This window comes from Sturnira hondurensis, unplaced genomic scaffold (assembly GCF_014824575.4).
Source record: "Sturnira hondurensis isolate 20B ecotype Veracruz unplaced genomic scaffold, ASM1482457v3 Scaffold0008948, whole genome shotgun sequence".
NCBI classification, from domain to species: Eukaryota; Metazoa; Chordata; class Mammalia; order Chiroptera; family Phyllostomidae; genus Sturnira; species Sturnira hondurensis.
The window spans coordinates 4,740,433-4,768,408 of NW_028081579.1; the positions used below are offsets into that span (position 1 = coordinate 4,740,433).

A 27,976-nucleotide genomic window follows, 5' to 3' on the forward strand; every position below is an offset into this window, starting at 1 on the left:
CAGGATGAACTGAATTGATCGGCTATGAGAATTTCAGCAGATTTCCCCTAGGAGTGCAATAAATGGTGTACTGTAGTCCTATCTCAATGTCCAGTCTCAGTGAGCAACACCCTCAACCCCACCTTCCTGAAATCCCCTCCTTAATAAATGTGATTCTGCAAAGAACAGTTATTCCACAGATGGCCCGAAGATGTCGCTGCAGACTCTACCATCCATATTGTGCTCTTCATCTTCCTGTCCCACCCTGCCATTTAAAAATTCTGTGGCTCCTAATCTACCTCCCCTTACTCCAGATTCCTGTCATAAGTCTAGCCCCCTCCTTTTCCTGTGAATCCTCACCCTTCCCTCTACACCCCTGCCCTGATGCCCTGGCTACCTAGCGATGAATTTGAACCCTTCAAGACAGCAGAGCCAACGTTGTGACTAGGTTGTACCTGTGTTTCCCTGCACTCTCTCCATCATCCTGTGCATACAGATTATTAGGACCTGTATCCACACGGTCACCCCACCCACTTTCTCCCTAGCCTCTTCAATTCCCATCTATGAAAGTAGGGGGCACCCCTATGCCTTTTCTCCCATGCTCTTTAACTTCACTTCTACATTGGCCCTGTTTTCAAATGTTAGCATTTCAAGATTTGGTGATGTCAATCTACCTCGGTTTCTGAAAATATCACTGTTCTAGGTAAAATATTCTCTAAACTGCAGCCTATAAACAAGCTTAGGATATAGAAAATGATGAGCGTTGCTGAGCCAAGCAGAGTGACTTGGCCTCAGGGGTACCTCACAGTCCTGGGGCTGGACCCCGGGGGCCGAATCAAAGGAAAAATGCTCCAGGCCAATTTCCCCCTTTCTCCCAGCGCAAGGCTTCTGTTTATGACCCTTCTTGTTTAGTCTCTAATCTGCATCTAGTATTAAAAAAATCAGCTTAAGAATATCTTTCATAATCAATATTTTTATAGCAATCCCTCATTAATAATAGTCTCAGGGATAAGCTTCCAAGACATCTCAATTCTTAACACTCATCCAGGTAATCTGAGGCTCTGCTGCAGAGAACAGAGGCTCTAAAAGAGGGGTGGGGAAGATTATACCTTAGTGATTACAAGGAAGAGCTGTGGATGCAGGTTCCTAAATCTTTATTCTATCTGTAAAGCAAACATTTTTAGAAGCTATGATCCTGTTTACTTTTGTCCTAAACCATTCCCCAGAGGAATGGACCATAGAGGAAAAAAATAGTGTCTGGTGGTGGATGTGGCCCCGATGCTGAGAAGGGCCATGAGCGCCTCACCTGGTGAGGGTGCCCAGGACGCCAGGCCTTTTTGGAGAGCTGCCCCAGTGCTCAGCCTCCTCCCCCGCTGACTAAACCCAAGATGAATCTACCCCGGAGACAAAAGAGAACCTACCCCCACATGAAGAGGAAGCAATGTGCCCCCACCCCTTCCTCATCCAACCACTCCTCCCCAAACACAGCAGAACATGAGCAACCTGCACACCTACAGGTACTCCGTGGTTACCGCCAACAAACAGTGAAAAGGGAGAGCCAGGGATTTTGGCCGGGGGCTGTCACGTGCAGGATCGACACGTGCAGGACCCACACGTGCAGGCCTCCTCCTTCCCAGGCAGCAGGTCACCCAACAGGAAGATGGGGTGCCTGGTGCGGCCAAGGCACCAGCACAGCAGGAATTCTCATGGAGATGTTTACTAAAAGCATCTGAGTTTGAAAAGAAAGCAAAATGAGGAAACAAACAACAACAAAAAAATAGTCTTTGTGAGAAAACCAGAAGTTGCTGAACTTGCTGCTTGTATTTTACCATGTATGCAACAGTCTACGGGGACAGAAAAATCGTTTTTCAGGGCTTGGACTCTCTGGTTCCAACCTGCCTGCCAGAGGCAGACCACATTTCCTGGACAGACACACTCCCCCCAGCCTCCAGTCACACAGAGGGGCAGAGACCCTGTGACTCCAAGGGAGCCAAAGGCAGGTGCCTGCCCGCAAGGCACCGCGAGAACATAGCACCTCGGCTGGAAGACAGGTTATAAACTCAGGACCTGTGCACTCTGTGGAGACAAAGGGTACAGAAGTGTATTTTATGTGGTTTACACAATATCATAAAATTTGAAAATGTTCACATCAAAAGCCATCTTCTGACTTTTTTTTCTTTAACAAGGCAAGGGGATATCAGTACTGAACTCAAAGTGCTGTTTGGCAAAATTGTGAGCCAAGTGTGAGAGACATGCCCTCTCAGGTCTACACAGTCAGAGGCACTGCCACACACACACCCCCCCCCCACCCGGACTCACATGGTTGGCTTTGCTCCTCAGTGAAGACTGCCTGGCCCCTGGACCCTGCAGGTAGGTATTTGGGTTTGGTACCCTTTAACGTGTTGATCCTTATTAAACTGCAGAATGCATAGCAAAAGAAATACATAAAGGTTTCGACAGTCTTATCTTCAGGTCACTATGAATGAAGGCCTGACAACTGTTTTTCTGTGGCAAAATCTAGGCCTTGGGAGCTTGAGGCTTCGAGGCTGATGGATAGAGGTGGCTACTTACCACAACAGGAGGAAAGAAGACTGCGCCTGGGAATGGAGGCAAAATACAAACTCAGAATTTTACTGTAGGGCTGTCCATCAGCAGTGGGCCTGACTCCCTTGGCCTTCGGGACTCTGTCCTCGCTCCTCTCTTCCAGCCTGGCTGCATTCACGTTGCTGGGGCTAAAACAATTTTGGCTGAATCAGCCAGGGCAGCTGACACACCACATTCTGCCCATGAGGTAAGAAAAGCCAAATGTTGGACCACCTGGCTGAGCTTAAATAAAAATCCCCATCCTGCCAGGATACTGGGCACTTCAGGCAGTAGGTTTGGTTCACCTTGTGCATTTCCCACCCAGAAAGAGGGCATGAAGTCACGCCAGGCACTTACAACACTCCTTTCCCCACGAGGTTGCTTCTGCCCACAGTGAAGCCCTTCCACATCACTGGCAATCCCGTCATTCCCTGTGGCTGCTTCCGGTGCCAAAATACAAAGCAGCTTCGAGGTTAACTTATTCGTTCTTTTGCTTTTTGTATTGAAAAAAGAGCTAAGTGATATTAAAAATGATTTACCTATGGTTTCATTGACATCTTTAAGTAAGACGGTCAAGATTAGCCAACATGTTTGACAACAAGTTGGGGAGAACTCTAAGTGCCCGAGAGTCCAGAAAAAAATCCATTCTGCTGTCTTCTCCTGCCCCTTCTGCTCATGTTTTCTGATTTCTGAGTATGTTCTTTATTGCCCAACTCGCAGTGTTTGTTTTTAAGCTCTACAGAGCTTACATACATGACAGAGAGAAAACCTGCTGGATCACATTATTCAAAACCGTCTCCCAGGTTGCAGAAAAACAAAAGGCACCTCCTTGGGAATCCCCAATATAGGGACGGGTCATAAAGCTCAGCACCTCCCAAAATTTCCAAAAGCAATCTGACAAATGAGGGAATACCTGGGGCTGACTCTTACCACTAGGTGTCACACTAAGCAATCAGGAAGAAAGACCACTAGGCCCTGAAGGCCATCATAAAGCCAAAAAGGGAGGTGCAAAGATACTTAATTCTGTGATACTTTTCACGTATGCACAATGAGCTTTTCAATCATTATTTTAAACCTGCAGCTAAAAGTCCTCTTCTATGGTATCCTTTACTAGTGGGGCATTTAGAATTTGACATCCCTATACTTTTTCAGAGACATGAATATACTCATAGAGATAAAATAGAGGGTGGTAGATGTTCCCCTGACAACTGGGGGAGAAAATACTTGTAGAAAACATTTTCCAAATTAGCTCTGGCTGCTGTGGCTCAGGTGGTCGGAGTCCCGTCCTCTGAAGCGAAATGTTGCAGGTTCACTCCCTGGCAGGCGCACTTGCAGGGCCAATCGATGTTTTTCCTCTTTTCCTCTCTCTCCAAAAGCAATGGAAAAAAGTTCTTGAATGAGAACTTACTAAAAAGAAGAAGAAAGAAAATATGTATTTTCCAAATTCTAGTGTATTCAGTCTCGTTTTCGAAATCTGTTTTCAAAACTGTTAATAGTACAACTGCTTTGGCCAAAGGATTATTGTGTTGGGATATGAATTAGACAAACCACCACAGGGTACCTAGGTGAGTTTCTCTGCATTTCAGTGTCTTTTTAGGAAAGTAGGAACAAGATTCATCTTACAAGATTAGTTCTGAGAACAATGTGTTACCTAAGGTGTTGGCGTACTTCCAAAAATTTATACTGTGAATTTCCAAGAGACATGGTCAGCCTTAAACAGAGTTATACATGCATTTGAGGGCAAGCAATACAATTTTTAAGATGGTAAAAATAAAAAAAATTTAAGCTAAATAGCATTAGATCCAATCTTATTATTATAAAAGCAGGTATACCACAGCAAAGTTAACTGATCTCTCCAATTAACACGCAGTTCATTAGAAGCAGAGGCTGGACCTGAGACGTACTTCACAGTCACTGTGCCTCAAAAACGAAGTGTTTGTGTATCACGTGCCTACAGAGACGATGGAGACCCATCGCTGGGAAGTTTTCGTTTCGGCATGCCATCATTACTTCCATGAGGCTTTATTTCTTGGTTTTACTTTTTTTCCCCCTCATATTTTGTTTGTCACTCCAACTGACCCAAGTCTTCTACACTCAGATATTGGAGGTGGGGAGGGGGAGATTCAGAGAAGAGACGTGTTAGTTAGTGCATGACCAGTCAAGTTAAAGATGACTGCAACCATTGCCAGAAAGCTCTACAAAACTCTAAAGGCCTCCTGGGGCTAATGCTGAAGAACTCTGACAGAAGTTGCTTTGTTTTGCCTGGACCAATTCTAGAAGTAAATGGATGCAATTTGTGGCTTGTTGGCTAGGAGGTGGAGGTGCAAACAGGGGCATAAGTTCTATTTCTGCAGGTGAAGCCAGAGGATGGTGGGCCTGTGGTGCTACCCCCATGGCATGGCTATGTCCAACTGCTGCCCACCCCGAGACACCACAGTAAGGAGCCAGGGCCCACAGGAAGGGGCAGTGTTAGGGCTGCCTTTAGCCTCCCGCCGAATGCCTAGCAGCTACATTCTTAGCCATCCTCAAGGCCCAATCTTAGGAAAGGCACTACTCAACCCATTCTTCTGCCTCCTCCAAATGCTTCTGGAAAGTCACCCTGCTGGGCACCAGGGAGAAGGCTCAGGGTCCGTTCTCTGCAGCAGCACAGTGCAAATCAATCAGGGAAGACAACCTCAACAATTATTTTGTTATTGCAAGGTATCTATAACCTCTACTACAAAAATGTAACACCTTGCCCTACTTGAAAAAAATGATGCTGACATTCTGAATTCATCCCCTCCACCTGCGTAAGGGCTGAGGGCTTGCCCCTGCCCCCCCCCCGCCCCACCCCCCACCCCGCCTCAAACCCCCGGCCTGCGCCATGAACAGAGTTGTTAATCCCTAAAAAATGGTTTGAGGATTCTCCAAGCATTTATATTTTTAACGCCAAAACGTTCACAACTTCTAACTGAGGAAGGGGCTGGGTGAGTGCTCCTTGTCCCTGCGCTGCAAGAACCTGCAACGGGCAGGAGAACCTGCAATGGGCAGGAACGCAGAAGCAGCCCTTCTCTCCGCCAGGGCGCCCTCCCCTGCTCAGGGAAGTTTGGGGAAACAAATCCCTACACCCGGCCATCACTTCCACTCGCTTTTTCAAAAGATCAAAAAACGGAAAAGACTGACAGGTTGGCAAACCCCAACGCGGAACCACCCAGCAAGTCTGTGTCCTTGGGATCTCAGCAGCCGACGACCCCAAGGCAATCCACCGTGGGAAACCCCGGGCAGGGAAAGGTTTATTGCAGAGGGACAAGATTACTGAGAGCAGGTTGCAGGGAAGTACCGGGGGAGGGGGCCTTGTCAGGAGGACTTTCCAGCCACTCAGCTTTCATCAAAAAGTTCCCTGTACATGACCCCAGTGGCTCATCACAGGGAGTTTCTCTGATGAACCCCAGCTCAGGGTTTAAATTGCTTTTCCCCTAGCTTAAGGACGAGGCCAGTTCTCTTTTCTGGTCTGACTGGCTTGGAAATTCCCCGCGCCTGACCCCGCCCCTGAGAAATCCCCTGCCAGCGTTTATAGGGCGCCGCGGCGGCGCTGCCGAGCCCACAACTGTCCCAGCCAGCCGTCCCGCCTGCCCGCGACACTGCGAGGGAGCTATCCAGGAGCCCGCAGCCGAGCGCACCTACGGAGCAGCGCCCGAACAGTCCCCAAGGCCATGTTTCACCCTGCCGAGCACGCCCAGGACTGGGCCATGGAGGGCCCCCGGGACGCGCTCAAGAAGGAGCGGCTGCTGGACGACCGCCACGACAGCGGCCTGGACTCCATGAAGGACGAGGACTACGAGCAGATGGTGAAGGAGCTGCGAGAGATCAACCTCCAGCCGCCGGAGGTGCTGTGTAGCCCAGAGCCCTGGAAGCAGCAGCTCACCGAGGACGGAGACTCGTAAGTGCTGCGGGCCGAGGTGGCAGGGCTGGATGGGGGCTCAGGGCCTGCCGCGCGCGTCGGGGGCCCGCGATGTGGCTGTGGACCCGGCGTTTTGCACCGACCCCGAGACCGTGCAGCTGCATGGGGCTAGGGGGTCAGGGTTAGTTCCCCGGGCCCGCGGTTCCACAGCTCGGCCTTGCAACCTTGCACAACCCCCCCACCCCCCCGTCCGGGTCCCCGCGGCCGGGGGCGGGGCAGCAGCGGGGACGCGAAGTCCCCGCTTGCAAAGGGAGGCGGGAGTTTCTGCCCCGCTGGCGGGCGCCGTGCGGCCGGGAGGGGAAGTACAGGGCGTTCCGGCCGGGCGAGAGGGCGGGGCGGTCTGGTCGGCGCCCTCGGGGCGGGTGGGGGGGTGAGCCCGGAAAGTCCCTGGGCGCCTGCCAGGAACACTCAGCTCATAATAACCTCGCGGAAAACACCGCGGCCTCGGCCTCCAGAAACCCCGGCCTTGCGCAATCCCCCGCAGCCCGCACCTCCCTGGGCCCCACGCATTGTACTCACCCTGGGGGTTTTTCCCTCTCTTCCCCTCAGGTTCTTGCACTTGGCCATCATCCATGAAGAGAAGGCACTGACAATGGAAGTGGTCCGCCAAGTGAAGGGAGACCTGGCGTTTCTTAACTTCCAGAACAACCTGCAGCAGGTGCGCCTCTGGCCCAGCCCCTGCCTCTCAGACCCTGTGATCTAGCAGTGGCTCCAAATCCCCTATAAAATGGTCAGTGGTCTTCATTCGACCTGACCTTTTACATTCAAATCAGCCAACATTCTAGAAAGTAGAGAAAATTCCATTAATTTGGTGGGACCTTTATGAAGGCCACCTGGGACCTCTCCTATTTGCCTCTCCCCTTGCACCTGTCTGGGAGGAGCAGCACCCACAACCTAGGGAATCTCTGGGTCTCCAGGAAACTTAGACAGTGGGTTTGGTCCATGACTTATCGTCTCTCTGTTCCTCCTTCTGTTTGTAGACTCCACTCCACTTGGCTGTGATCACCAACCAGCCAGAAATTGCTGAGGCACTTCTGGGAGCTGGCTGTGATCCTGAGCTCCGTGACTTTCGAGGAAATACCCCCCTACACCTTGCCTGTGAGCAGGGCTGCCTGGCCAGTGTGGGAGTCCTGACTCAGAGCTGTGGGACCCAGCACCTCCACTCCATCCTGCAGGCCACCAACTACAATGGTACGTCCGCCTGCCCTGCCCTGCCCATCAGAGGGCAGCTGACATGGAGAAGGGGGAGGTGGGCCAACTTAAGGATTCCTGGCAAGGGCTTAAACTCTCAACATGTAAAAGGCTAAGAAAATAATTTATACAAAAGGCCTATTTGATGCATTTATAAGGTTTATTCAGAAACCAGATTCTTCAGTAGAATTTGTTCCTTAAAAGAACAGGCAAAAGATCCTGCTTGAGATCTGAGGGTTGAAACAAGTGCTTATACTTTCTTCCTTTTGTTCTTCTAGGCCACACGTGTCTGCACTTAGCCTCTATCCATGGCTACCTGGGCATCGTGGAGCTTCTGGTGTCCTTGGGTGCTGATGTCAATGCTCAGGTGAGTGCTTCCTGCCTCCAAATGCAATGCATTGGGCTCTAGGGCCCCCCTCTCCAAGATTTCATGTGCTTTTGTTGCAAGCCGAAATTCCAGACTCAACCGCAAACATCTCAAATTCCTTTTGGTTTCAGGAGCCCTGTAATGGTCGAACTGCCCTTCATCTTGCGGTGGACCTGCAGAATCCTGACCTGGTGTCTCTCCTGCTGAAGTGCGGGGCTGACGTCAACAGAGTCACCTACCAGGGCTACTCCCCATACCAGCTTACCTGGGGCCGCCCAAGCACCCGGATACAGCAGCAACTGGGCCAGCTGACCCTAGAAAACCTTCAGATGCTGCCAGAGAGTGAGGATGAGGAGAGCTATGATACGGAGTCCGAGTTCACAGAGGATGAGGTAAGCCTCAGTTTTGCTCTGCAGAAACCAATGAGAATGGCCGTTCTCCCTATCCCCTCCCAGACCCCTAGAGCCGTACTCTGCAGCCAAAGGTCTCACCTAGTGAAGTTCCCCAACTTGACTGTGTGTAACCAGTATCACAAGAGTGTGTCTTTTCCCTTTGGCTTTTAAGGAGAGGAGTGTTAAAGCAAAACTCCCCCAGCTCATGAAGTTAATTTATGTTTGGAGTATAGAGAATGAAGTCCACAAATACTTGACTTGTTTCCAGTAGCGGCCTCACCATTATCCCAGCACCCCTGGCAAAGCTCCGAAGTTTAACATGCCTTTTTTCCCTTTTGATTTCAGCTGCCCTATGATGACTGCGTTATCGGAGGCCAGCGCCTGACGTTATGAGCTTCGCAAAGTGTCTAAAAGGACATGGACTTGTGTATTTGTACAAAAAGAGAGTTTTATTTTTCTAAAAAAAAAGAAAAAAGAAAAAAATCAAAACGGTGTTCTTATAACCACACTGCATAGTGTCTGGCGCGAAACATTTTACTGGCGTGGATCAGCCTTTATTCTCTTTAAGAACTTTGGAAGGAGACAAGAAAGATCATTGGAATTCAAAGAAAATCTCTTTGAAACCTCACCATCACGGGGTTTCTTGAGAAGGTTATCCAGACTGAAGAAAGGACTGGATTTATTTATTGTGCTTTCTGACTGAACCTCCGTATATTCAGCGGCTGAGCCCAGTTGTGTCCTGTGTGACAATGAGGCATGTTGTTGAACCTTTCAGTGGTGTGGGGTTAACAGTCGCTGCCTGTCAAGGTTTGGGTGACCCTCCTGTAAATGGTGTACATAGTGTATTTTGTTGGTAATTATTTTGCTACTTCTAAGATGTATATTTATTAAACAGATTTTTACGAACGGAATTATCCTGATCATTTTCTTCAGGCCGCGGTGGGACTCTGCTGAGAGTCACTCGGTCGATCGGCCCTCAGGTAGAGGTGGAGAGTTGAGGGGGAGCATCGCCACAGCCAGCCCTGAAACCCTTTCAGAAGGCAGCTTCTCACATTGTCAGTACACAGTTTTGCAGGCGGCAGGGCCCACTGTGTGTGGGAGGGGAGGTTGTTGCCAGATTGCAAGATGATAGGAAACAGGCTGGGGGTGGGGAGAGCCAGACGCTTGGCCTACACCTGGAAGGCTCTCCTTTGTCATTTGCGTTCATCCTCTTGGTGTAAGTTATTCCAGGACCCTTACTTCCACTTTAGGAGATTATTTCAGCCAAGAGGATTATGCTGAACTCATATTTTCTAGAGCTGGAAAAGACCTCATCCCTAATACTGGAAGTTCCTAAGGACATGGGCTCAGAAATGGGACCGCACTGACATTTGCCAGCGGGTGCCCACCTCTTACCCTTGGTTTCCCCATTTGAAAACTGGGCTGTTGTGAAGGTTACACAAGACAATCTACGTAAAAAGCATAGAGTGCCAGGCACATAGTGCTGCAGAAAAATACAAGCTATTGCACAACATCCTGTGTTTCACACGGGAAGAAACAAGTCCAGAGAGAATGCCCTACCCTGTCCTGTTCAAGGTCATCTTGCAGAGGACACAGGTGGTTAACGTCTTTTACATCTGGAGGTCCCCAAACCTCCAGGCACGGACTGGTACCCTTCAGGGCCTGTTAGGAACCGGCCACACGGCAGGTGAGCTTGAATCATCCTGAGACCACCCCCTGCCCCCTTCCCCCATCCGTGGAAAAATTGTCTTCCATAAAACAAGTCCCTGGTGCCAAAAATATTGGGAATCACTGTTTTAAATACATTCCACCTCTAAACCAATTTTGCTACCAGCCATAGTGGAAAAGTGACAATAGTCTTAAAAAATCCAATCAGCCCAATCAGTCTACTAATTCTACTGAAGGGTTCCGCAGAAGCAGAACATTTTCCAAGAAATCTATAACTTGTGCGATTTGGGTTAAGATGCTCTGAATCTCAATGTTTTTATCCCTAAAATGCATCTCTTGCCCAGGTAGAAAGAAAAGGAAAGTTTATGGCATACTATAAAATGCAGAACGGTGTACAGATACAATTCATTTACTTTAGCTTACACCTAAGAAATCATTACCATCACATTACCCCTTTCCTGATCCACAAATGATCACCTTCCTCTCAGACCAAAAATGAGCCAGTACTTGGTGGGTCTTGCATATAGAGAGTATTATCGTAGCCAGGACGGACTGGTCAGGGCGGCCTCAGTCATCTGGAGCTGAGCACGGTGGTGGCCCCTCTACCAGTCTTTACTTCTTTGAAAGTGCTCCAAGCCCAGCACTGAAATTCCTTGTCCACCCCAGAGCACCCGAACACAGGTGTTATACAATACAATATAACGCATGAATGTCAGTCAAGTTCAGCTGATGAGTAGAGGTGGCCAGAGGGGTGGGAGGAGAGATATCCACCTCATATCCAAAAGAACAAAGGCTGCAGACTTGGCTCCCAGTTTTGGAATGATGCCCTTAGCGTGTCTCAGTGAGATGGACTTCTTTTGTTCCACTGTAACAGTTGAATATGTGCTGAGTTTACCCATCACACTCACTCCCAGTCTGTGCTCACAGGCTGGAGAAGCAGGACAAAGGATGTGACCCATTCATTCTTCCTCAACATCCTTGGTGATCAACTTGCATATAGTGGCATCACCTTCCGTAGTCATGACAGAAAGGGACCTCTTCTGAACCTTCTAGGCCCAGCCTCCCACCTTTCCAGGCTTCAGCTTTTCTGCCTTTCGGGCCCCCAATCCTCAAAGTGGATTCCATCATCTGAATAAATCTCGAGGTACCTGGGCCTAGTAAGGACTCAAGTCAGGCCCAGTTTCTTACTCTTCTGTTCTGCTTGATTCTCCATTCCTTCTTTCCTTTTAATGTTTAAAGTCAGTTTCTTTTCTCCATGCTGTTGGCTGGGTGGCTGGGGCCTGGAGTTTCCTAAAGAAAGATTTTACACCTGAAACAGTCTAATCAGTAGAAAGTTCTCCTCGAACTTCTAATTTTTTAAGATTTTATTTATTTATTTTTACAGAGAGGAGAAGGGAAGGAGAAAGAGAGGGACAGAAACATCAGTGTATGGTTGCTTCCTGCACACCCCATTTGGGGACTTGGCCCGCAACCTAGGTATGTGCCCTGACTGGGAATCGAACCCTTGACCCTTTGGTTCACAGTCCGGTGCTCAGTCCACAGAGGCACACCAGCCAAGGCCAGTTTTTCTCAAATTTCAAAGTAAACAAGGACAAAAGCTTTGAAAGAAAATAGTTCAGCAGACTGAGATTTATCTATGCACCTTGGTTTCCTCCAAGAAGCTACAAGTCCTATTAGAACAGGTAGAAATAAGGGGGCCTTGGGAAAAAGGGAAGTGACCCGAGGGGGAAATAAAAAGTCAGCAACTTCCTTGAATTTAGTTCCTTGATTCCTTCTGCCTGCCTCATCCTCGAGATGCGTTTCCTTTACAGGTCACGTAAACCAAGTTACTTCCTGAAGGAGGCATGTTTCTTCGAGAGGGGACGCACTCCAGTCTGAGCCGTTCGAAGACCTCCATCGGGGCCTGGAGGTAGGCTGCTGGATGCTCTGGGGTGTTCGCACTGACACTTGCTGTTGGAAGTGACTAAGTGGTGACGGTTAGCACTGAGTCAGTGAGACAGGTTCTTCCTCGGCCCCCTTTCCTGCCGATTCTCATCAGCTTGCCCGAGGTGGAGTTGAGTTCATTTGGCGAGAAAGGTCAGAGTGGAGCTCCCTCCAGTCAGAAACCTGCCCAAGGAGCATTCTCTGACCCCAGGTACTTCCACAAGAACATCCCAGGCCGTTTCCCCATTTTAAGAGATGATTACAGGAACTGAAACTGGATATCCTGCATGTGTTTCCCTCCCAGAGAAGCGGACTCTGTCTCTTTCATTCATTTGCGTTATAAAACACGATCATGCTCCAGACGCTGTGCAGGGACTGGAGACTCGAAGGGGACCGGCCTCTGCCTCAAAAAACTCCTTGCTTGAGGCGGACAGTGAGACAAACAAGCATCTATAAGACAGGATGGTCAAATGCGAGCGGGTTAGGGAACAGGGCCAAGGAGATCACACCCCATTAGCTATCTGCCCTCCCGGGCCAGAACTATCTATTCCTGTTAATGGGCAAATGGCACCAGATGTTGGCCCTCAGTCCATGAGTTCTGGCTAAGAAAGAATTCAGAGCCAAGACTCAAATATATGCAAAAGTTTATTTAGGAAGTCACGGAGGCAGAAGAAAGGAGCCGACTGGACAGTGTGGACTCAGGAAACAAGTTACGCAGGTGAAAGAAGGGGTTCCGTCTGCAGGTCTCAGGGGAAAATATCGGTGGAATAGTCACCTGCTGCCAGGTGTGTCCTTTCATGGTCTTGGTCTTTACTGACTAGTCAGTACCAGGGGCCATTAGTCCTTTGAAGCAGGTCCTGACATCAGCCAGGACATCTCCCTGCCTGCCTGGCCTTGCTGCTTGTCTGGGCCTGGAGCTGAAACACAGCTGAGGCCTAGATGACATCTCTAGGACTTAATGTTTGAGGGGGTGGTCATGCAAGGGCTCGTATGAGGGGATGAGACTGTTCTCCAGCCTCCTTGTTCCTCGTCTGAGGGGGTCTACTACTTGACTGATTGCGTGCCGGGGAGGAAAGGTCAGGGTGATGGGGGACTCAAATGTCAGAAAAGTTTTAGTTTCGGTAACAGCTAATAAGCTTAGTAATCAATGCATGTAAAAGCTATTGTTTCAGGAACTGAAGGTACGACCCACCCTGACTCCAGGAGACCGTAAGCAGTCCCACCTTTGTGCGTCAGGAGGACTGCAAGCCATCAAGATGGTACCTGAGCCATTGTGCCCCAGGGTGAGACCCCCACCACCCCGGATGCAGGCAAAGACCACTGCCCAGATAAAAGAATGCTACAGATTTTATCTGATTAACTTTTCCCTGAATTCNTACTTGACTGATTGCGTGCCGGGGAGGAAAGGTCAGGGTGATGGGGGACTCAAATGTCAGAAAAGTTTTAGTTTCGGTAACAGCTAATAAGCTTAGTAATCAATGCATGTAAAAGCTATTGTTTCAGGAACTGAAGGTACGACCCACCCTGACTCCAGGAGACCGTAAGCCGTCCCACCTTTGTGCGTCAGGAGGACTGCAAGCCATCAAGATGGTACCTGAGCCATTGTGCCCCAGGGTGAGACCCCCACCACCCGGGATGAAGGCAAAGACCACTGCCCAGATGAAAGAATGCTACAGATTTTATCTGATTAACTTTTCCCTGAATTCCAAATGCCTTACCTACACCTTTCTTCTCCTTATAAAAAGGGTTGGTTTAAAATGGAATTTAAGACCATCTGTTAGGATACATAACCTGCCGTCTTCTCAGATCACCAACCATCTGAATAAAGTGCCCATAAAGATTTGATGCCTGTCTCTGCTCATTGGGTCTGGTAGTGACAGTCTTTTCCAGTTTCAAGGGGAGGGTCTTGACCACACGATCAGCTATGAGAGGTTAGGGGATCTAAACCCCATGACCAGTGATAGGTTAGGGGAAGAAAGGTCACCCTGGGGGTGAGGTCCCTCCCTACAATATTTGCCCTCCAGTTTCGCCTATTGCTAGGCCCCCTGGGGCATTCTGCCCTGGCAACCGTCTGAACCTAGCCTATCATTCCCACTCTGCTCACGCCTGTCTACCTGCCCCCTGTATCAGTCCCACGTCCCCAGTGGCCAGTGGCACCCTTTTGACATGTGGCTGGAAACTAAGCTTTGCTCAGAACCAACGCTGAGTCCTGGGCAGGGATTAAACTGACCCTCCACAGCAGGTACCTGTTCATTTTTGTACCCGTGCGTGGTCCTAGGTTGCAGAGATGAGCCTGAAAGCGATTTGCTCCAGGTCTTTGAATTCATGATAAATAACGTATTTGCCTTAGTCCAGGGCTCCTCGAACTCAGGGCGCACTCAAATGGCCTGGAGATTTTGTTGACACACAGGCTCCAATTCGGCTGGTCAGGGGGTGGCCTGACATCTGTGTTAGGGTGGTCAGTGACCCGGCTGTGAAAGAACTCACAAAAAGAAAAAGCATAGAGAGTAAAGGTTTTATTTTTACTTTGCCAAGGGAGGGAAAGGGCCAGGTGTGGAGATGCGCACCAGCAGCCCTGAGGGGTGGGGGCGTTTGGCTCTTATTGGGTAATGGGGCAAGATGTCTCCACTGGGCTGCAACGTGTTTCAATGTTACCTTTGGGTGAAAGGTCCCATCTGGTCGTTGTGGCCTGGTGTGTCCTGTTTCATCAGTTCCCCACAGCCTCTGAGCCTACAGGGCACTTCCCTGAAGTTTCTAGTCCTGAAGATAAAGGCTCGTAAAACAATTAGGATCAGTCCTGCTTTAAGGGGTCCAGCCAGCTCTGGGAAAGAGGGCCCAACAAAGTGGCTTTTGTCCTATTAATTTGCATTTCCAACAAGTTCCTAGACAAGGCCTATGCTAGTCGTCCTAGGACCACACTTGGCAGTGTGAAGCATTTTGAATAAAATGTGATTTGGTTGATATTTAGCTATAGTTCGGGCCACCACTCCCCGCCATCCCCCCTCATGCCTCTGCACTGGGACAAGTGCGCTTCCGCAGCCACTCATAAGGACGAGTGACCCAGCATCAGGCGATATGTCTTTTGAAAAGTAAGGTGGGATGCTGAGCACTAACATTAACATTGGGGCAAGGAGGAGGGTGTCGGGGGAGGTGGAGGAGGGGGGTGGAATTGTGATGGAGGGAGACTTGGCCTGGGGTGGTGAACACACGATGCCGTGTACAATGGTGTGTTACGGGGTTGTGCACCTGAAACCTGGATAATTTTGTTACACAGTGTCACCCAATAAATTCAATAAAAAGGAAAAAATGTGGGTCAAGGCCATCAAACCTGCCATCTAACCAGGCAAACATAATAAGGGAAGCATCCCACACAACACAAGGCTAAAGACATCGTCATCTGGGGCCCATGAAAGGACCAGAAATCATGAAGGAAACGCCTTTAAAGGGTAATTTGCTAGTTACGATGAAAAGCTATTTTTTAAACGTGGTTATGTGTACCTTTGTATGGGGCTGCTCCAGCGTGTGGGAGGGCCCTGACCAAGGCCCCCAGCTGCTTCCCTGTGACAAAGTCTCCACTGTGTCCTTATCGGAATGCGGGAAGCTTTAATGACGGGCTGGCGGAAATGAATCCGAGAAACCCTCAGGTGAAGAATGCTTCCCCTTAAGCATTATGCTAGGTGAAATAAGCCAGGTGGTAAAAGACAAATACCATATGTTCTCACCTTCAACAGGAACCTAAACAACAAAACAAACAAGCAAAATATAACCAAAGACACTGAAATAGAGAACAGGCTGACAGTGTCCAGAGGGGAGAGGGGAGAGACTTCTAGGGGCAAGGGGGAAGGGTTTGCAGGAACAAGTATAAAGGACACATGGACAAAAACTGGGGGGGGGGTTGGAAATGGGAGGGAGGTGGGGAGGGCTGGGTAGGTGCCTGGGATGGGAGTAAAAGGCAGAAAACTGTACTTGAACAAGAAAAAAAAAGAATAACTTCCCCTTAAATGTTGCTATCATTTTGTATTTCCTAATTTTAAAAACACATTGAGTGCAAGCCATATAAAAACCATGCAGCTATTTAAAGGCAAGCTTTAAAAGTAAGTTTTACTTTATACAATATTTTATCCAAAATGTTATTTAACTGATCTATGGTAATACATATCATGGGATAAAAATACTAGAATACTTTTACTTTTTATTTACTTCACAAGGATCTAGTGCTGTGTGCCAGACACTATTCTAAGTGACTTACAAATATTAACTTCTGCTATCCTCAAACCACCCTGTGAGGTAGGTACTGTTATTATTTTCATATTTTTTACAGATTGTATTTATTTATTTTTAGAGAGGGGAAGGCAGGGAGAAAGAGAGGGAGAGAAACATCAGTGGGTGGTTGTCTCTCACACCCCGCTCCCTGGGCACCGGGCCTGCAACCCAGGTGTGTGCCCTGACTGGAACTGAACCAGAGACCCTTTGGTTCTTAGGCCAGCATTCAGTCCACTGAGCCACACCAGCCATGGCATTATTTTCATATTTGTTATAAGGAAGATGGAGTGTAGCCAAGTCAAGAGACTCCGCCACGCCACACAGTGAATGGCAGCACCTCGGTGGGGAGGGTTCAGGTCTGCCTTTCCAACCTGTGGCATAAAGTGCCTTCCAAGCATGCGCGGGAATTCCCACCAACTGAAAGGATTTCAGGTCAACATTCTGACTGTTTCTTACACCTCATTACTGATATCTTACCAAAATTGGGCAACATATTACTAAGGATGGTATAATATTCTGATGTGTCCTGCTAATAGAAAAGTGTCTCACAGCAACTATATCGCAATGCAGAGAATGTCAAATGTAAGGTCTTAGGAGACCTCAGCAAACTGAAGAGCAGTGTGGGGCTCCAGCAGATCAGGACCTGAATCCCGGTTCCTGTCCTCTGCACATCTGGGTTTCATGCAGCACTGAATAAGGAGAAGTGAGGAGTGTCTTTCCTGCCTGGAGTTTCCAGCTGTGTGGTCTGCGTTTGCTTCTGATTGTAGCTAGGTCTCCCCCAAATCATCACATTAAACATTTCAGTCAGACTTCCTACACCTTTGCAGCATTTTAATATTCATCTCTGGGGAAGCCCAAAACAAACAAGCAAATGCAAACTTTTAAGGACGAATGAATGAGCTCCTTTCAGATGAAATGTTTTGGTGTTGACTCAATTTAAAAATTTTAAGTTGCTTTTTAAACTTTTCCTTTGAGTGTCTTCCCAACCCCCGTCATTGGGGGGCAACTTCCCAGGGCAGCACCTTGCTGTGTGGCCCACCGTGTGTGTGTGTGTGTGTGTGTGTGTGTGTGTGTGGCCTGGGGGAGCAGCAGGGGGGGGCCCAAAACTTCTATGTGTATTAGCACTTAATTCAGTTCTTTTCCACACAACAAAGAGTAAGCCTCTTGTTCAAAAAGGCCTGAGCCATAGATATGTAAATTCACATAACTTACAAGTCCAAAGAAGTAGAGAGCTTTACCTCTTTGAGGCTAGAGAATCTGGAAGGGTCTGTCGGGTGCAGGCAGCACTTCCCAGGTTGGAAATGCAGCAACAGGGGCCCTCTGCTCCTGGACCCCAGCACCCAGAGGTGGGAGGGGCAAAGCCAAATCTCAGGGAGAATTCCAAATTTGGTTTAAAGGGTATTTCAACGCAAGGGCTTCACTGGGATGAGGGAAATTTCATGATACAGACATGTGGCTTTGGAAATAACAGCAAGGCAAGAATTTTAAGGTGAGGGGTTCGAAGCAGCTCAGGCATGAGCTGTATGTTAATGTTTCCTATGAAAGAGCCGACGGGTCTCTCGGGAAATTCCTGTAATGAACAATCGCGTTATTTCCCTGAGCAAGAGTGTCTTGGAATAGTAAAGTTATTGTAGTGAACAATGGAAGAATAAAGTCATTTTAATGTACACAGTAAAACTAGGGGGCAGGAGGGGGCAGTTTCAGCCTCAGTCTGATTAGTCATAAGGCCCACAGCGAGGTCCTGAGCAATACGAGGACTCATGACAGGCACATTGTGATAAATTAAAAAGATTAAAAACTCGGCACATGAACCCATGGGGAAGGGGCTGACAGAGAGGTTACAGAGGGAACTGTGTGCGGGGAGCACAGAGGGAGGGATTCAAACAACGAGTTTTGCCTGTTCTGTCATTTCACCAGTAATTGACAAGCTCTAGCTGCAATCTGTTATTAAAAAGCTGTTAGTTCACAGACGAATTCACACTGTAGAGTACCCATGTACTGCACCTGCCGGTGAAGAATAATAGTGGGCATCACTTCTCAGCGTCTACCCGGCATTTTACTCATGTGATCGCTGCAGGGGTGGGCATTATCATTCCCATTTTCCAGATGAAAAACACCGAGGTTCAGAGCAGTTTCCCCATTTGTCTGAGATGCTGGGATTCAAACCTGCCCATCCTGCCTCCAAAGCTCTCGTTCAGCAGGCTGGCGAGTGAGCCCTCTCACCACTGAAGACACTCAAAACTCCCCAACCACACTGCCTTTTCTTTAGTTTGTTAACCTGAAGCAGCTCTGGCTGCCACGTAAACCCATGTTACTCTGAGAGGCCATTTGCTACTTCTATTTTATAAAATTTCCTTGTTACTAAAGTTGGAAAGGCACCTCACGGGAGAGTTTGAGAAATAACTGAGAGTTGCTGTACATGCTGTAAACTGTTGTAAACTCACAGTTTCCCATAAACACCAGAAAACCATGGACACAGTCTTGGCACACCAGGCTTCGAATGGATCAGAGGCCTCCAGCCACAGGCTCCAGACGCTTCTGGTCCCAGCTCAGAGGGCTGTGTAAACGAGGGGCAGGTGGTTCTTGAGACCAAAAAATAGGAGCCCACCAGCGAAGGAGAAAACGCCGCCTCCTCTGAGCCTCCTGGGAAGCCTCGTGCAAGGTGATTTGTGATTCAATTTAGGCATTTCAGCCGACACTGTGGTGCAGAGATGGGTACGACACACAAAACCGCTGGGCCTGGGCCTGGGGGACGCTGCTTCGAGAGGCACTTTCCAAAGGATGGGCAGGCACCGCCTTGGTGGTTATCACAACAGAAGCAGCCTGTAGAGAGATTGCCCAGCCATTCGAAGTTCAGACGGACCTGGGTCCTACTCCAGGCCCTAACCTGGGCTAGTGGCTTAACCTCACTGCTTCCCAGTTTCTCGGCGACGAAGCAGGTGCGGCCACTGCCCTGAAGAGTTGCCATGATGCTTAACTGTCACTCATGGCATGTGCAAAGCTCTGGCACAGAGCCACACACACAGTAGGGCTCAGCAGATGTCAGCTCCCGCTGTTAGGTCATTCATGTCAGGAACGATAAGGGGCATCTGACAACCTCCCTTTGGCACGCAGTCCCCTCCAAGCAGTCCTCCTCCTTCCTCTGTCACTCCTGGTTGCCCAGGACCTGAGGAACCAGCTCCTCTAAGGACGAACCGGGCCATCCTGTTGTCCCTGGTGCCCTTCCTGGCCTTTTCCTTGCCCCATGGCTCCGCCCTCACCCAGCCAGCCCATCTCAGCCACCGAACATGGTGCCCTGGTGGGGGGACCTGATTGGAGCCCATTTCATGCAGACCCGACCCACAGGAGCCACCACAGGGCTGGACAGGGAGAGACCACCGGTCAGTGAGGGGCCTGACCCCAGACGGAAAGCTGAAAGCTGCTGTGGTCTCAGGTCTGGGTGGGAGACTGGACGCTCCTGACCTCTGGTGGCCCCATGAAGCCACCGAAGGCGAGACCGCTGCTCCTGTGGTCAGCAGTGGGCCGAGCTACCAGCCACTCAGGAATCATGGCTCCCAGAAGCACAATCTGTTTATAGAGTGCGATGGATACCTGTCTCGCCTCCTGGGGCCTGGCCAGGAGCCCCCTGTTAAGGGGCAGCTGACCAGGTACACCCTTGGGGCATTCAGGTCCCCTGGCCCAGTCTCACGCAGAGAAAAGTGAACTTTTATGGTGGAGACCTTCCTTTCCTTCCACCAGCCCACGTGGGAGAAAGGAAGGGAAGGAGAGAGCAGCATGAACCGGGTGCGGCAGAACGAAGGTGGGAGGAGGCCTGCGTGCCCAGGAAGCCACCTTCCACATGGAGTAAGCGGAAGAATAAAAGCACCTCACAGCGTGGTTCCTTGCGATACTCCTATCAACGAACAAAAAACTGCACTGAAATGTTCTGTCCACCAGGATTCTTAGTTATAAGCAGAAGAAATTCATTCTGGATAATTTAGGCAGAAAAGAGATTTGTGAGAGGGATTTGGGGGGAGCCCTCAGAATCTCCAGGGGGGCTGGAGAGCCAGAAGAGAAGAGCCAGGGAGCTATTCACCGCAGCCTGGGCCGTTCCACTGTGGCCAGTACGGATTCCGCTCATCCCTCCCTTTATTAGCCTCTGAGTCAAGGTCTGGGCAGGAAGGTGTGATTGCTGGAGCCGAGGTCACGTGCCCATAAAAAGGAGGCTGGGGATGCCCTAAGTGCCTGGCAGTTTTGCTTCCAGTGAGGGCATCCCCCAAACGTAAGTGGATTCAGATGACAAATTTGAGTGACCAATATCCCTTGATGTTAACAGTGGTTATTTCTGGGTGGTTGGATGGAAAGGTGGGTTTTGGGGGGGTTGGTAACTGGATATAGAGAATTTCAAACATACATCAGTGTAGAAAGAGTATTAAAATGAACCCCCATCTCCAGCTTCACTTTTCAGCTCCCAGCATTTTGTTTCATTCACAATCCTATACACCTCCTCCCCCACCTTATTTTGAAATAAACACCAGTCACCATAGCATATAAGTTTATCCTTAAATACCTTAGTACTCATCCCTAAAAGACAAAGACTATATTTTAAATGCATAAATTTAATTTCATTATCACACCTAAGGAACTAATTAACACTAATTCAGAGAGATTTCTTTCACTCCTTTTTTTTTGCATTTCTCTATTACTTTAAGTACTAGGAAAAAATATAGCTATGGCCATTTTTAATTTGTTCTCAAACACAAATTAGCCCACAGTTGAGCATGACCCACAAACCCAGTCCTAAGCAAGAGGCCAGTTAGGGGACACGAAGGTATATAACCCAGGAGACTGTGGGCATGCTTCGTGTCACGAGCAACAGAGCCTGCCAGCCCGCTGGCTCAGAGGCTCACCGAAGCTGAGGACAGTGAAGCAGTGAGGCCAAAGGCCAGCAGAAGTCCCCTGGGCCTCCACCTGTGCTCCTCTCTAAGGAACACCTTTGCCCATTTCCTCTCTGGGTGTCCCATCACATGGCAAGAGAACCTGGCTGTGGCTGCCACATTCACAGGGGGCGGGCACAGAACGGAGGCGGGCCGACTCCTCTGTCAACCTTGCTCTTCCTCTCACACACACACACCCACACACATACACACTTCAACACATACTCCACATTCACCCTATACATTCACACTCACACACATTTGCACACACTCACACGCTCCCAGGGAGAGGATTCGGATCAGGCTAACTACTTCTGGAGAAGTGGGGCACGTGTACAGCTAAGCCCTGAGAGCCAGCACTGAATCACTGGGTGGATCTAGGTGGATCAGAGACAACGAGCAGAAGGAGGGCCACTGTGAGCGGAGCAGCCAGCCCAGGCAGGGGTGCCCACCTCACAGGAGGTCTGTGTTGGCAGACAGCTTGGTTTTAGGGAGACGACCCAGGTACCGATAACATAGAAAGCCAGATGGAACAGCACGGGAGAGGCCCCATGGACTACAGCATCACCCATCCTGTCTTTAAATGCTGGACTGGCCTTGGTCCATGTGACTGGAGCTGATGGTGAGCTTTGTGCCTTTGGGGACCTGGGATGGATGTCTGTCTCCTTTTTCCTCAGGTCCAACAGTGCAAGCCCAACTGTGCCCATCTGGCGCACAGGATTGTAATGACTAAGGAAGGAGGCAGAGGAAGGAGGAGCCTTTGGGTGGAACCTCCATGCCCCCTGCCAGGGCTGGGCCTCACAAAGACAAAAGGGAAACAAAGGTGGGAGGGGGCTTTGTATAGCAGCTGTGAGGAAACACCAACCACCACCTGAGCCAACCCAGGCCTTCTATGGATAGCAGAGGCAGCCCCCAGGGAGAGTCGATGACCACCCCAAACCAAGGCAACTTCCTGGGAGCACTAAATCAGATCCAGAGAGTCACCTCCCAGCCCCAGATTCTTGCCGGGGTTTGGACAGACAAGAAGGGACAAGATCTTTCCATCAAGGGAAGTGTCAAGGTGAATGTCTACCTGGACCCCCCATGAGAACATAGGGCTCCCACAGTCTGATGCAGGGGCGGGACCACAGTAGAGAAGGCTGCAGACATCTGACTCAACCTACGGGCAGCAGAAAAGCACGCCAGGTTCTCGAGCAGAAAAGTCACAGGATAAAGGGCAGCAGTGACAATGAGCAGAGCTTAGGACGCAGAGCAAGCTGCGAGGGAGCTCAGCCAGGAAGCTGCTGCAGTTGTTCAGGAGTGAAAAACACAGATCTTCATAGAAAGGTAGCTCTCAGAGAGGAAGGAGCTCCACTATCAAACAAAACGAGTATGTATGTGCATGTGCATGTGTGTGTGTGTCTACATGCAAGCACAAAGTGACCCAGCCTCCGAAACCCCGCCCCCAACCCAGTCCTGAGTTCTTGTGATTGCGACAGTGCTGCACCCAGTCCCCAGGCTCAGGGACTCTTTGGGGACTCACTGATAAGCCTTGAACTCTCTGTTCTTCCAGTCAGGTCCAGACTCAAACCACACCGTGGTTGCCATCAGCAAGAGGGTGATGTGATAGGACACATACAGCTGGGATGTTCTATAGTTGACTGCACTCTTGGTGGCTGAAATATACCATATGCGAGGCCTGTGCAGAATTAGGAATATTGTAGCATTCGTAAGGAAGGTATGACATCTGCAAAAGTACTTTTTAAAAATATACAACTTGCCCTCACTGGCATGGCTAAGTTGGCTGAGCATTGTCCTGCGAAGTGAAATTCGATTCCCATCAGGGCACCTGCCTAGGCTGCGGGCCAGGTTCCTGGTTGGGACACAAGTGAGAGAGACAGCCAATTGATGTTTCTCTCTGTCTCTTTCCAAAGAGACAGAGAAACCTTCCCCTCTCTGAAAATAAATAAATAGAATCTTTTAAAAAATATGTACAACTTAAGTAACTGCAAAACAAGCTACCACAAAAACATAAAATTCTATTTTCATCTTTCCAATGTCTTGACTAATTATCGTCGACATCCATATACGTTGTATAAAATACATCTATAAAAGGAAATGGATGTTAATAGAAAACCTGAAAAACCAGTGATTGTGCTATGAGCTCTTTTTGGACACCTGCTTTGGACTGTGATTTCGTGTCCTATTCACAGGCAAATTTTCTGTGACACTGTTGCTTCTCATCAGAGATGGATTAATAGTTCACTTCCTGGAGTCCCAGAAGAACACCCGGCTGCAGGCCCAGCCAGCCAAAGGGCAGTGGGCCATTCAGCCGTTCTGGACGCAACCATTTTTGAAAAGGTGAGAGCATTAGACCTGCTAGTAACGAGTCTTGGAACTGACCCTGGTGACTTCAGCAAAAAGTTAGCATCGGTCTCCTGGTTTGATCCATTTCTTTAAAGGAAACACCATTGTGTTTGAGAAATTTCTGGTTCCCTTTGTGAAATGAAGAAGTACTGAGTCACCTTTCTGAGGTATTCCTGCAATGTGATTCCTAAATTTCCCAAGACATTTTTATTTCACTTTTCTTTGATTAAGAAATTAGTACAATGGGTAGCCCAGTAAATGTCACCGAAGGTAGGTAGAGACATTGGTGCTGACAGCTAGGCCAGCTCCAGGTTCCAAGCTGAGCAGGCCCGTTCTGTTGGCTCTGGGCTCCANGTACTGAGTCACCTTTCTGAGGTATTCCTGCAATGTGATTCCTAAATTTCCCAAGACATTTTTATTTCACTTTTCTTTGATTAAGAAATTAGTACAATGGGTAGCCCAGTAAATGTCACCGAAGGTAGGTAGAGACATTGGTGCTGACAGCTAGGCCAGCTCCAGGTTCGGGAGGTTCCAAGCTGAGCAGGCCCGTTCTGTTGGCTCTGGGCTCCACCACAGACGCAGGCAAGATGTTCCTGGCCCCTGCCCTGGGGGAGGAGTGGACTGGCTACGCAGTAGATGTTCCTCCTGAGTTATTTCCTTCAATGGCTACTTTGAATTTTAGTTGGAACTTTGTGTCCCAGCTGCTCGGTGAACCAAGCCCCTGTGATCTTGATAAGGGAAGGCACCTTTTCTATTTTTTTCTGGCTTCCTAGCCCTGCCTCTTGGCTGGGTTTCCAGCCTTGTTGTTTCAGTCTGTTTGAATAACCAAAGATTCTGGTGAGTAGTCAGTGCCAGGGAGTGGGACCGGGGTCAAGCTGCGTGCCTTTCTCACAGGGTCCTCTTAACTCCCGTTTTCCGCCTCAGAGGCCCACTGCACACCCAAAGGTCTAGGTTGGGCAAGGATTTATCACAGCTCAGGGGCCATGGAACTATTGGAGTTCTCGTGGTGACAAAACCAAGAAAAAACTTCTTAATCTTGGAACACAGCTTACCTGGGCAGCCTTTGTGACTCTGCTCAGAGGACCCCTGAATGACCCACCAAGGGCAGGGAGGCCACCATGGAATCACTTAGGAGGGAGGCAGCAGCAGAGACCTTGGGGACATCACTCATCCTTTCTTTTTGTGCCTCGTCAATTTTCTCATTTTAATTTTTTTAATGTATTTACATTTTTAGAAAGAGGGAAAGGGAGGGAGAAGGAGAGGGAGAGAAACATTACATGTGAGACATTGACTGGTCGCTTCTCACACCCCCCCAACTGAGGCCCTGGCCTGCAACCCAGGCTCTTGCCCTGATGAGGGATGGAACCAGCAACCTTTTGGTTCACAAGCCAATGCTCAGTCCACTGAGCCACACCAGTTGTTGCAGCTTTAAATGGTGGGTTTGGGTAGCTCCCACCTATATAGGGTTGCAAGAAGCAACCCAAATGCCTGACCCATAGTAAACTCCCAGTAATACAACAATTAATAGTAGTCGTGGAGAAGTGAGAGGAAAATAGGAAGTCTTTTCATCTGCCCTGCTTCAGAAACTGATCCCAGCTGGCCCCTGTTAACCTGGCACCAAGCCCCGCCCCGCCCACCGCACTCGCAGGGCCACGGAAGGCCGGCCAAGGCCCAGCTGGGAGGGCGCAGGCATCAGCACTCAGACCTCCTGCAGTCCCAGTCCTTGGGTACCTGTGGCCTCTGCCCCAGAGTGACTGCACGTCCAAATTCAACACACACTCCTGAGGATGGGCATGAAGTAGGAGGTGGAAAATTGCTTCGGAATCTGTGCGTGGTGCAGGAAAAAGCAGCACCAAACATTCCATGAAGAGTGTGGATTGAAAGTGGTAAATTAAAGTTAACGTTTAAAATCGACCTTGGAAGATCCTGAGAAACAGGACTTCGGGGGAGGAGACCGTTGCTCCTGTGGGGGCCAGGAGGAAGGGCTTGAGGAGGGGCATTCCTTTCACTGGTTGGCCAGCACCATCCCTCCTCAGCTTCTGAACAGTTTTCAACTAAGGTTCTTTGACCTGAGCCTCCAGGCCTTTGGCAAGAGGTTTAGAAAAACTGCTCAGAAAACAGCTCTGCATCAGAGGAGAGCAGGGCTCCTTGGGAGGGTGCTGCTGGGAACTGGTCCTGGGTTCTAGCCTAGATCAGCAACCCAGGCCTCAGTTTTGCCTGTGAAATGAGGGTGATAAGGGGGTTGCTCAAACGCTCCCCGACCTCTCCTGCTCTTGCAAAGTCTAGGATCCTTTTCTCTCCAGTCCCTGTCCCCACCCAACCCCCCAGCCACATCTATGCACCTGGGGAAGAAGTCCCAACAGGATTCAGCTGACTCATGTTACGGTAACAGGATGCGTTTCATATTGCTCTCTGGACCTGGAAACAACCCAGAGTGCCAAGGGTGGACCAGCCTGCGAGAGTTTCCTGTTTCTCCGAGAGCTGACAGGCCGTCAGACAGCATCCAGGGAGCAGTTGCCAAAAAGGCCAGCGTCTTCTCGAGCGCGCCCACCGCGCAGCCTCCCCTGCTCCTTACAGCGCCGCGCACGCAGCCTGCTGCGGGAGGGGAGGCCTCGTCCCTGCCCTCGCCGAGGTGCAGCGGGTGGAGGGGAAAGAGGGCTTAGCTCGCAGCCTGGAAGCTTCTGAAGGGTCCTGTGCTCCCTGGTGCCCGAAGCCCAGGCCCTAACACGGAGGAGGTTTCATCCGGTCCGGGGATGTCCTACTGAAGAACCCTGTTGCCCTGGAGGCTCCGCATCGGGAGGGAAGAATGTGCGGGCGCACTCGTTTGTCAGTTCCCTGCGGGACCTCCCCTCGGGTGTCGGGATGTATTCTGGCTCCAGCCCCTCCAGAATGGAGGGTGGCGCTAGGAGAGGCCTCTTTGGATAGAGAGGGAGTGAAGGTGGGCGACAGGAGAGGGTCTGAGAGAGCTGTCCTGCACGTCGCCGTCGCCGCGGGAGCAGGCAGGAGCCAGCTGTCCCCGCCCAGCGGGTAGTTTGGAAAGAGTTTAACAAAGAGATTGTTTAGAAAGGCTAGGAGCCGCGTGTGGAGGCCGCAGGCTGTGACCCTGGAGCGCGGCCTGGAGGGGCGAGAGGGCTGCGGCCCCCGAGCCCGGAGAAGACCTTCAGGGAGGCTGGGGACAGCCCCAGCTTCCCTCCCCGCCGCAGCTCCGCCGTGCAGAGAAGGGGGCTGGTGAGAGGAGCCGGGGACGAGTGTTCGGCCCAACTAGGTACTGTTGTGTGGCTTTGTCTTTGCATCCAGATGTCTCAAAAAATCCAACATAGTCACCCCGAAACGCCCTGTCTCACTCCGGGGTTTGCCTCAGGTCATTCATGGAGGACGGCTGCCTTGCTGGTGAGGTCGCGGCTGGCTGCACGGGGCTCAGGGCGCCTCTCCTGCCAGCGGTCACCGCCGCCTGCCAGCTAGAGCAGGCCGAGCCCTCTGCCCAGGAAAGCCCCTGAGTCACAGGCCCCGCCGGAGCTGCTCGGTCACTGGCCTTTCTCCCGGCCACTCTTGTGCAGAGTGCCAGCTGCAGGAAAGCACCAGTGGCTGCGAATTACTTAAAACAAAAGTAAACATACTTCTTATCCCAACAACATAAAATACATGTTTTTACAAAATCCAAGAAACCACCCACCCTTGTACCTCCAAGGAAAAGTGTGACTCTGTCTGAAGCCAGAGGAATGAGAAAACGGATTAAGGATACTGACCTCACGTTCAGGTAGCAGCTTTAGGGACCAACCTTATTTTCTGCCCACAGGAATGGTCTAAGAAGAGTTAGGAAAGAGTAACATTTATTGGATTCTTCCTAGCTGTTTAACCTTGTACACGTTTCTTGATCTCTCTGTGTTTCCATCTTTGTAACTGTAAAATGGAAATAATCATACTGCCTTTTAGGGTTTTGTGAAGATTAAATGAGTCCATCTCTGCACGAGCTGCTCCCAGAGGTCACATCACAACGTGGAATCTCCACTGCACCTCCGCCCCTCACCTGCACTCGCCAATGCTCAGCTGGGCTGGGACGGATTAAAATTAACCAACTGTAGTATGTGTGCAGGGGCCCCGGGGGAGCTCCTTAGCCCTGTGGTCTGTCCCCACTGTCAGGCTGCTGCAGGAATGGGGGACATTAGCCCAAATGAACCCTTGAACTGCTGGGGGCAGGAGACAGAGGGAGAAGATGTCCCATCTCAGGTGGTCCCCAGATTCCAGAAGGAAACAGATCCTGTCCCCATCCAGCCTAGGGTGGGATCTGGGGGAAGAAGGAGGTTTTTCCGGAAGAGGTGACCCAGGCCCTGAGGTTTGCTGGCTCAGAGGGATGGGGGAGGTAACCAAATATGAAGCAACAAGTTCCTTTTGCAAACCAAAAGCTTCT

The 27,976-nt window shown here is 49.9% G+C and overlaps 1 protein-coding gene across 1 annotated transcript; it reads left to right on the plus strand.

Moving 5' to 3' along the window:
• Window positions 1-6,129: 6,129 nt before the first annotated feature.
• On the plus strand, window positions 6,130-9,359 carry NFKBIA (NFKB inhibitor alpha). Its single transcript, XM_037056456.1, has 6 exons — window positions 6,130-6,481; window positions 7,052-7,160; window positions 7,483-7,693; window positions 7,972-8,060; window positions 8,192-8,452; window positions 8,798-9,359. The coding sequence occupies exons 1-6, from the start codon at window positions 6,255-6,257 to the stop codon at window positions 8,843-8,845; spliced, it is 945 nt and encodes a 314-aa protein (XP_036912351.1). The 5' UTR covers window positions 6,130-6,254; the 3' UTR covers window positions 8,846-9,359.
• The last annotated feature ends 18,617 nt before the right edge of the window (window positions 9,360-27,976 follow it).